Below are 11,425 nucleotides of genomic sequence, written 5' to 3'. Positions count from 1 at the left end.
AGTTTTAAAGCTTTTGATATACATTGTTTAAACCGCTTTTTAGGAAGTCTGAGCAAATTTGTATTCTTACCAACAATACTGGAGACTGATTGCTCACCAAATCTTCATCAGAATTATTTTTCTTACTATGACCAATTTTAATAAGCAAAAAAAAAAAAAGGAATCTTACCGATGTCTGAATTTACACTTGCTGGTTTGCCCATGCTGCTGGGTATTTTTCCATTAGCTTATGAATTATTTATACTTCCTCTTTGGTGCCCTTTCTGTTCCTGGCCTTTACATCTGCCAAGGAGCCATCTGGCTTCTGTTTGATATTTCTAGCAATAGAAACTTTACTACTTCAGGGTCAGCAGTTCTGAACAAGGGCTATAATTGCTAGGGAATGCCTTCCATTGAATTGAAGACTGTAAATAAAACTTAGTAACGTCTACCTAGCTTTATCAGGTAAAGTGATTTAAAATGTCTTTCTCAGCAGATGTCATTATTTAAGTTTGGATGGTAATTAGGATGGCCCCCTACATTCTCCAAACCAGCATCCAAGTTCCTTTAACTATCCAGTTACTGTAATTTCTAAGCACCTCATTATTTGGTCCAATCCCCTTCTACACACGGGAGCTTAATGTCCCTAAAAGAATGTCTCCAGCTCCTTGTTTCTCCTCCCACAAAATGACTTGCATCACAAAAGAGTGATACTCAGATTCTTATCTTCCTGCTCTGTAAAACAGTATAATTTAATATTTTATTTTTATTTTATTTATTTTTTTGAATAGCATTTTTAATCACATAGTCCCAACAGACATATACAGAAATCTCCATCCAACAGGAATACACTGTACATTTTCCCAGTGAACATGGAACATTCTCCAGGATAGATCATATATTGAGCCAAAAAACAAATTTAAGAAGATCAAAATAATGTCTAGCATTGGCTCAGACCACACTATGAAACTAGAAATCAACAACAGGAGAAATCTTAGAAAATACATGGAAATTAAACAACATGCTCCTGTAAGTTAGTATTTTAAAAGAATCTTTAAATGGTCCACAGATGTAAGTTCAACCTTAACATGAAATCAAACTTTTAGAATTAGAAAGGAACCATTATAAATCATCTTAGTTTGTAATAAATATCATACTAACATTTTCTACCAAAAAACAGTCTTACCAGTTATAAAGTTTTCAGATGTTTTATAAACCCAAGACCAATTTAGGTTCTGTGTGGATTTCTATGTTAGAGTATATAACTGTCCATATATATTTTCCTAACCTTCAAAAAATTTGCAAAAATGAAATTAGGAAATATTTGACCCTTTTTAGGGCCAAATGATTTTTTTTTTAAATGCATTGAATTTCAAGTATGGAGAACATCTAGGGCCAGCTTCCTTCCCCAGTTTTATGGAGAAACAAGTTGGAGTTCAGCGAGGGTAGGAACTTTTCTCCAGGAAACATAGGAATGGGGGGCTGGTTTCAGAAGTCGAAGTCAGGAGGTCAGTCCTTTCTCTGAAGGTCTGTCTGCATCTGTGGTCACTCACTGGGACACAGGGACTCATGACCTCTTTTCATTCTCAGATGTTTTCCCTCCTTAAAGATATAACAGGTGGTGAAATCTTCCAAAATAACTAAAGTGAGACAGCAGGAAAAGAGATCATAAGAAATGGTATCTTTGAATATTAATTGTCAGGAATTTAGGGAGAACTTGACAGTATCTTTTCTAAACATACAAAAATAATAAATTTGTTAGGAGTTCTTGCCACCATTGGGCCCATAGATCTGTGAGAAATAGTAAACTTTTATTTTATGCTATGAAAGTTTAAAGCAGTTTACTACATAGCAATAGAAAACTAGAATGAAATTTCTAAAACACCCCCAATTCTTATTTGTCTTTTTTATAAACCTTTTTCCCAATAGATGCAATGTGGGAGACCAACCTCACACGTGACTGAGTCACACTCCCTGGCTGGGTGCTGAGGTGCTCAGTCACAGAAATGAGGCAGAGCTTTCACCACCTTTCTTGGATGCTAGGGTCAGTGTCTCGTGCATGGGTGTGTCTTGCTACAGCCCCATGGGTGGAGCTATGCTCACCTGTTCCTTTGTAATATAACCCCTTGCCCTGTTTAGGATAGAATCTTCCATGGAAGTGCCTTGTGTGTGTCCCCTTCTCTTAGGGTGCGCTTGGGTGAGGCCTACCCAGGTGTCAGTCAACCTGCTGACAGTGGACATCATGAAGATAGACTCAGCCCCCTGAAACCTGACCCCTGGCCTCATTTGAATAGCTTCTCCTCAATAAAAGGGGTCAGCACGTGCTCTCGCTCTCTCTCTTCCTGCGGACCCTTATGGTCAGAGGAGCCTTCACAGCTAATACCAAAGAAAACCGTATTTGTGTCTCTTGTGTGGTTATTTTGCACAGCTCAGTCAGCCCAGTTCAACTGGAATAATCCCTGAGCCTTTTACTCTAAAGAACATAAACCTGGCAATACAAATCATTATTAGAAATTCTAGTGAATGGTGTATTCGATTCCTTAATACTAATTCTGAAAAGCATTGGCCCTCTTTCCCTACCCTAGGTATTTAGGTTTCTGATGATAGTTTAACGCCTGAAGAACCATTTAGGAAAGACACTCCCAGTCCCACTTCACAGAGGAATCACAGTCTGAGACTTCTAAGCCTGACCTTCAGAGGACTGGCAGCCGGCTATGGTTGTTGCTCAGTGGTAGAGCACTCGCCTAGCATGTGTGAGGCACTGGGTTTGATCCTCAGCACCACGTAAAAATAACTAAATAAAATAAAGGTATTGTGTCCATGTACAACTAAAAATATACATATAAAAAGAAATAGGACTGGCAGCTTGGGTTTCTTCTCTCTTAAAAGGGTCTTTTGAAATGCTCGAGAATACCCCACCATGAGGAAACCCAGGTTAACCTTTGGGGGAGAACTGGGGCACACTGGCCCACAGCTGCAGTGACCCTCATCCCCCAGTTCACTTTGCCACCAGCTGAGTACAGCCACAAGGCAGACTCCAGGAGGGACCAGCAGAACAACTGCCCACCCAACACTCAGGACTGTGGGAAACAGTGAGCAGTGTTATTTTAAGATACTGTTCTTTGAGGTGGTTTATTATTTAGCAGTAGATATTAATGCTCAATAAAAATAATATTTGTTATACTATCATTCAGAAGACTGCATAAAGCACAATGGTGTTTATTTAGATAAAATTGCTAAAAGAAAGTTTGGGAAGATAAAGGAAGAGAATGTGAAGTAGATATTCAAGTTATACTTAACAAAGGCAAACTGAGCTTGTTTATGGGAGTGTATGTGGGTAGATGATGTCTATCTATGTTTCTCCCACTGAATCAAAGCTGGAATAGGTATAGGAGATGGTCACTCTGTTAGTGACCTGTTTGCACAGTCAAATGCAGGGGAGGGCTCATTCTGATCTTACAATAATATTTCAAAGGGTCGAACCATTAGGAGGGTAGTGGAAGCAGAACAAATAATCAATAGTATATTATCTTTCTTAATCCTCCAAAGTATGGATTAATTACTTAAGGAAAATTATCTCTACTTTTAGAGAAAAGGAGACAAAGGATAAGAAAATATAATGAAAGAGGGGAAGATTGTGCTTTAATTAAATCACACATTCTCAATGCTGGGGATGTAGCTCAGTGGTATACTGTGTGATAAGCAAGCACAAGACCCTGGGGTCAATCCCTAGTACCCTCTCCCTGAAAAGACAGAGAAGAAAAAAAAAGTATCAAAGTTTTTCCAAGTTTACATATCAAACAGCAAAAATATCCTGGATGCACTTTTTTTTCACATTGAGTAATATCAATATTTTGTGTCAAATCAGCATAAAGAAAACTTTTTTGAATACTACGTAACACAAGAATTTTTAAAGCCCTTGTGCAGCATGGTAGCAGTGCTAATATGGAAAGATGTTAAACCATAGAGACTTCCTTGTTACAGAAAACTGTTCTATTGAGAAAAAGATATATGGCATTCATTTTTAAGACGTGATCTATATAGGATAGTATGATTATAAATGAAAACATAACAATCTGTGAACCAACTTGTCAAATACTATACCTTCCTCTCCTTGAACAGGTTCTTCTAATAGCAACTCTGTCATACATTCCCAGTCTTTCAACAGTTCTTGAGAGCTCTCCCACAAACTGTCCACCAAGTAGGCTGCATGTTCGTGTAACTAAAATTAACAAATCAAGTGTGACTAAAGAACATTTAATAAAGAAATCACTATTAGTACTGCAAGTTAATAAACCATTTTCTTTATAATTAAAATGGCTTGGTGTCAATGATTCTAAGAACCATGTGGAGAATAACATATATATTCATATTCCACCGTCAATAATGTGGATATAGTATGTAGAATCTTTTTTTTTCAAACATGAACAGTAGTAAAATTAAGGATCTCTTAAAGACTAATGACATAATTTACAGATGAGGAAATTGATAGTAGATTGCTACTTAGCAGAATCCCTGAAATTATAAGCTGGATTTAGGTCACTTTTCACTACTATTGGTCATCTCTTTTTAACTATTTTCTTTTAGGAAATTTATTACTTTCTCCCAGATTTCCATTTGAAACTTCAGTACTAGCCTCAACTTGGTGAAAAAGTAAAAAACATAAGTTATTTCCCTCTCTTCTTTATCTACTTTCATTTCCATTTAACTCAACGCATCTATCACCTCACCTTCATTTTCTGGTCATTACTCTCTTTACACAAGTGACCCATGATCCCACAGTAAAGAAACACACTAAAGTTCCTTATCAAATACTTCACGACAAACTCTACCACTTGTTAGTCATTAAACTATACTTTGACAAAGAAGTGTACTATACTTTGACAAAGAAGTATACTATACTTTGACAAAGAAGCCCTTCAGGCAATGGGAGTGAAGAAGGTGTTGGCACTGTCCCAGTTTCTGTTACTCATAATTTCCACCCTTATATAAAAGACAGCCTGCCTTTGAGGCTCATGATACCCAGATAAACAATTCTAGGAATCAGTGTTTTTCAAACTATAGACTGCAACTCATTCTTGGGTTGTTAAACTAGTTAAGTGCGTTGAAACAGAGATAAAAACAGTGAATAGCACATATAAAGGATAAATATTATTTCACGTTACTGACCCCCATACCTCCCAGTGCTGAGGATTGAACCCAGGGCTTCATGCATGCTGAGCAAGTGCTCTACTACTTAGCTATATCCCAGCCTTTAACTGTTATTTGTTATATATGATTGTACTTGTCTTTGACAAAACATATTTCTCATCAGTAGGGACAGCCCAAAAAGTACTTTAGTTTTCTTTCTCACCTCCCTTACTAATTCTACCATATTCTAAACTTCAATGTAAATTTTAATAACTTGTTTAATGCTCTGATTTCATTGACTCTGGTTCCGTACGTCATTTCTACTGCATTTTAAATCTTGCACACTGGCTCCAGAAGTGCATTAGGAAAACCACACACACACAAACACACACATAGTCTCCCAATGAATTTTATTAAAGCCAGAGCAGATAATAATGATCATCTCTGCTTCAAAAGAACACGGGCAAAGGTTTGCATTAAGGTATTTTAAACTTTCCGAACTCATATAGCATGAGAAACTATTCTTGAACCATCAGTAACATCATTCCAACAATGACAGGCACAAGTAATACAAAACTAGGTGTTAAAAATGAATATGAAAGCACAAAAAAGAATAATAGTTTCAGGGAGACCCTCATTGTTATACAAAATTACATATAAGAGGTTATGAGGGGAATGGGATAACAAACATGGAGGGAAATGAATTATAGTAGATGGGGTAGAGAGAGAAGATGGGAGGGGAGGGGAGGGGGGATAGTAGAGGATAGGAAAGGTAGCAGAATACAACAGTCACTAATATGGCAGTATGTAAAAACGTGATGTGTAACCGATGTGATTCTACAATCTGTATTTGGGGTAAAAATGGGAGTTCATAACCCACTTGATTCTAATGTATGAAATATGATATGTCAAGAGCTTTGTAATGTTTTGAACAACCAATAAAAAAAAAAGAATAATAGTTTCAACACTTCTGTTAAAGACTATGCTGAAATGAAGAGTTATAGTTTAATGGACATAGTTTTAGTTTGGGAAGATTTGAAAAAGTTATGGAGATGGATGGCAGTGACGACCGTAGAGCAATGTAAATGCACTTAATGCTACTGAACTGTACGCTTAAAAAAAATTGTTATGTCCATTTTACTATTATAAAAATGAACATGCTATATAGATGTGCTTTTATTTGACTGTGTAGATGCACATTTCCATAAATAAGATATATATTTAGAATTACAATATATATATCTAGTGGATTATACCTTTTATAAATAGATCCACGTTTTATCCCTCTTAATGCTTCTGGTCTTTTAATTCTGGTTTATTTTTTGATATTGTCCTGTTTTCTTTCTGAGGGCTCTTGTTATATCTGGACTTTTATTTGTAAATCCTGGTATTATTTTAACTAAAGTGTGTTTGTAAACATCATATAGCTATGTTTTATTTCTTTATTTCAACTCCTAATGACAATCTGTGTTTTAATACAGAATGTTAGCCTGTTTACATTTACTGGATTACTGATGTTAGAAATATTTCTGGTATTTTATTTTCTGTGCTTTAACTTATGCCATTTTCTTTAATATTTTATCTGTGCCATTTTCTTTAGTATTTTATCTTTCATTTTTAGCTTTATTTTGACTTATACTTTTCCATTAAAGATCATTAGCATATTTCTTTTTTTTTAAAGAGAGAGTGAGAGAGGAGAGAGAGTGAGAGAGAGAGAGAGAATTTTTAGTTCTCGGTGGACACAACATCTTTGTTGGTATGTGGTGCTTGAGCCACATCCCCAGCCCAATTAGCATATTTCTTTACTTTTCATTTAATCTGAACATTATATTTCTACATAGGCTCAGCTTTATTTAAACTTTTTCACTTATTTGTTCACCCAGTTTCTTATATTCCTGATTTCTTTTTATTGTATTCATTCTCTATTTTGCTAGAAAACATACTCAAGTAATATTTTACATATAGAGTTCATGAGTGGTTAACTTTTTGTCATTTGATTAGTTCCTTTCCTCCATTCTTTCTACCTCTCTCTCATCTTTTTCCTTTCTTTCATCTTTTGTATTGCTTTCTAGAAAAAAATCCCTTGGTTCTATCTGTAGCCAATCCTTGGTTGTGTCTACTGAAGCAATTTATTGATTTTCCTCCTTAAATTTTAGAAACCATTTTAACTCATGTGAATTCTCTTCCTCTTTTATAAGCCTCTTCACCTATTTGGCAGTATGAATTAAATCTTTTCGTCAATCTGTTGAATTTTATGTTCATTTGTCAATTTTAAAGACTCTTGGTTGCTAATTTAAATGTTGATGAGTCTATACTCATGAACAGTTTTAACTAGAATCCTTCCTTGACACTGATAGCAAGGTTCTGGCTTCCTTGGTGGAGCAGGAAAGGGGAATCTGTGATCAGGCAGGAATCCCCTCTATTGTACAGATATACAATTTCTCTTTTATATGCAAAATTTTCCTGTCCCTGTTGGTGGTCATAAAATTTTGGAAGCTTTCACTGCTTTCCTTTTCAGCTCCATTTTATATACCCCAAATGTATGGACCAACAGTTCTAAAGTGATAAATACGCTCAGCTAAAGGACAGCTAGCTACTTAATTACTATTTATGCATTACCCCTTCACTAGCCTCTGCTGCTACCATCTTCACTGTATTTCTGAGTTGTTCCAGCAACACCTCAGTTAAAACAGGGATTTTCTATTTTTGTCTCACTGGGCAATGGGTTACCTAGTGCTAATAGATTTTTTCAGTCAGTCTCTTCTCATTTACTTTATATATTCCACACACTCTTCACTCTTCTGATGAACTGATAATACCTCTTTCATTTTGACTAATTTAGCCTGAGGTTTTCAGTGGAGGAGCTAAAGGCAAAATTCAATGCTTAAATTAGTGTAAATCTAGATGCTAACTTCTTTGACAGTTTACTCACCTGACTCTAAGGTAGTGGATGCACTAGAATGTATTTTGTTAAAATCAATAACCAATAGGTTAAAATTCAACGTTTACATCAGAAAAGCAAGATAATAAATTGGATCATTTTCTGATAAGAGTTGTAAATTTACCAACTCTAGTTACAATAATCAACACAATATGGTCAGTCAGGAGCTGGCTTGACGTGTCTTTAGGCATCTGTGACAGTCACAGAACTTGGTATTCTCAAACTTCTATTAGAATACCAGGTAAATTCATGTTTGAGGAAAAAAGAAAAAAAGAATTCTAACATGGCTGGAAAGGATAAAAGGTCACTACAATCACCTTTCAGACATTTTATACTAAGGAGTAAGAGATGAAGCTATGAGAAGGCAGGCCTTGAGGCATTTTCAGTGGCTATTAAAAACCAAACTAAACCCAAACAAAACTTGGAATTTAAATTATCTAAAATCACATTTCTATTTATATAGGTAGATTTTTACTATGTTAAATGAAAGTATAATTTATTTTATTGGTTTTCCTCTAAGAGAAACTAATCTCATCTTCCTGGTGATGAAAATTATAATTTTCTAGGTATATTCTGATTCATCTTTCAAACATTATACTATTTTTAATATTTTATCAAGTTTCTTCTATCTGCTAATCTGTCAGATAAATATATTTAAGGATTTCACTATATAATGGTACATTACTGTGATTTCTTTTATGGCATATCATTTAGAATTCAAGTAATCATCTCAAAATTATTATAAATACTCTTATATTGGGTATTTACCTCTGTTAAAATAGAGGCAGTCACTGGTAAATCATAAAGAACACAAACAAAACCCAAGCAAAAGAGCTTATTTATGCACAAAGAATGAACACTCTAGATGAGAATTCTTGGATATATCAATACACTGTTCAATTTTCTGTGTTAAATTACTGTCACAACTGGTCTCATTATTCCTTAAGCCTATAAGGAGAGTAACCATACCACTAGACTTTACAAAAATGTTCTGGGGCTGGGACTGTAGCTCAGTGGTAGAGTGCTTGCCTCACACTCATGAGGCATGGGTTCGGTCCTCAGCACCACATAAAAACAAAGATACTGTATCTATCTACAACTAAAAAACTATTTAAAAAATGTTCTAAAATAATGTTAATAGCTTTCTTTTCTATGAAAAGTATCATAATATGAACACTACATATAGGGTTATCTGAACTTATCAAATTGAAATACCATTTATCCTACTGTCTGGCTTGCATTTATAATACAAGGTACTTTGTCACTAGACATTAATGACTATCATAAAGGTTGTGGTAGCTTAAAAATGTCACCTTTGAGTACTGCAAGAAAACTGACAACTAGTTTAGGCAGATCTCTTTATCTAGATAATTTCACCTACACTATAAATCCCTTTCAATATTTTATAATTTTATCTCACATTCCAGGAAAAGAATGATAATTGGTTCAGTTAAGTGATCTGTAATTTATCTATAAAAGACTCATCCTACTTATGATTTCTAAAGTGTCTAGTTAATTCAACATTTCAGGTGTCTGTTACTAAAATTTTACTAATGAACATGCGTTACAATAAAAAATTCAGAGTAGGACACAATTGGAATCCTATCATACTATAAGAATATGAATTCAATAAACATGCAGCTCTGAGTACACACTAGTACAACAGGATAAGAAGAAAGATTTTCACAAAGAATGATCATTCTGAAATACAGAAGACCATAAAAGCCAAAAACCAAGAATCAACCAGAAACCCTTAAATCTGATTTGCAGTTGCTTTTGCAGCCAACAAGAATGCCATGTAAAAGAATTACATTTTAATACTGCTGAAACACATTAGTAAATGGCAATAAACAAAGTAATACAGTAATGCAATCTGAAAATAGAGCAATAAAAAACACCATAAATTACTGCTTTAAATAAAAGGCAAAACTGCCTAAAACTAAGTACTTACGCCTTTTAATAAATTAAGTCAAAGTTCTTGAGCTTCCAGAAATCCAAAACATTTCCTTTAATTATATCTGCATACCCATCCTTATCAATATTTAAAATTACTGTTGATAGGATTTGACTGTTTCATAATACTTTTTATCCTATTCCTCTAAACCCTAAGGGGACTCAAGGTAAAGTTTGAAATGGGTTATCCTAAGTGTAGTATTTATTGGGTATTAAGTGTTTTTTCTTAAAAATTCACATTCATTTTATCTTATAACATATCCAAACTTGTTTTGTAAAGAAAATAATGTATTGTGCCCTTACTATGCAAAGTATGGTCCCTGGACCAAGAGCATAAGCATATCACATAGGAGCTTGTTAGAAATGCAGAATCTCAAGAATCCAGAGCCATTGTATCAGAACTAGCATTTTAACAAGATCCCCAGGTTATCTGTATGTACATTTTAAACTATATTCTTAAATACAGTTTAAATATCATTTAAACTATATATATTCTTAAATACATTCTTGACTCAAATGAAAACTCTCCAGATGGTTTGTTTCTGATTTTACTTTGTCTATTATAGAGTTACAACTAAAAAATCTATGGCAACTGTCCTTTCTACCCTGCTTTGCCATGACAGCCCCCACCCCTTCATTTCAATGATTCAGTTCTCTGATTTTAATTTTCATATAAGCTACCTATTTGTCTTTCTCTAACTCATCCCTATACTGTTCCACCAGCACTCTCAAGTTTGAGTATTCACAGAATCTTAAATTTCTCATCCCTGACAATCCAACATAAACCAAAAACATTCATAGCCCAAATAAAGTTGAGTCTTATATTTCTATATTTTCTTCTTTTTTTTATTTATACATGGACACAATGTCTTTATTTATTTTTTAATGTGGTGCTAAGGATCGAACCCAGTGTCTCACATGTATGAGGCAAGCACTCTGCCTCTGAGCCACCACCCCAGTCTGAATTCTGTTTTCTTTACAACTCTATTCTCACTCATTTCTAACCCAGTAGTTTATTCATTCCCCACTCCCACCCCTACTGGGAATAGAATCCAGGGGCGCTTAACCACTGAGCCACATCCCCAGCTCTTTTTATATTTTATTTAGAGACGGAGTCTTGCTAGGTTGCTTTTAGGGCATTGAGAAATTGCTGAGGCTGGCTTTGAACTCAAAATCTTTCTGTCTCAGCCTCCTGAGCCACTGCGATTACAGGCTTGTACCACCGTGCCTGGCTATTCAGGGGTTCTTTAGGTATGGATTACCATTCCCCCAATAGAAAATACAGAATAAAATATCAAACAGTATTTTAGTGAGAAAAACTATAGTCTCCCTGCAAAAACAGATACTAATTGTACATTGAGTGTTAATTATAAAACTCTTTACAGGATAACTGATACAGCAATTAAAACACTGCTATGAGAA

The 11,425-nt window shown here is 34.9% G+C and overlaps 1 protein-coding gene across 1 annotated transcript in view; it reads right to left on the bottom strand.

The window, feature by feature from the left end:
* Positions 1-1,524: 1,524 nt before the first annotated feature.
* LOC308640603 (cohesin subunit SA-1-like) overlaps positions 1,525-11,425 on the bottom strand; it is a gene marked incomplete at its 3' end in the record, with an annotated part of 135,692 nt that continues 125,791 nt past the window's right edge. The window contains exons 12-13 of the mRNA XM_081312446.1: positions 4,084-4,201; positions 1,525-1,619 (exon numbers count right to left, since the gene is read on the bottom strand). Of these exons, the coding sequence (XP_081168572.1) occupies positions 1,525-1,619; positions 4,084-4,201 (213 nt within the window). The remainder of the gene's footprint in view (positions 1,620-4,083; positions 4,202-11,425) is intronic.

Source organism: Spermophilus citellus, assembly GCF_964194105.1.
Source record: "Spermophilus citellus genome assembly, contig: SCAFFOLD_55, whole genome shotgun sequence".
Lineage (NCBI taxonomy): Eukaryota > Metazoa > Chordata > Mammalia > Rodentia > Sciuridae > Spermophilus > Spermophilus citellus.
This window is presented reverse-complemented; position numbering and strand designations above follow the sequence as displayed.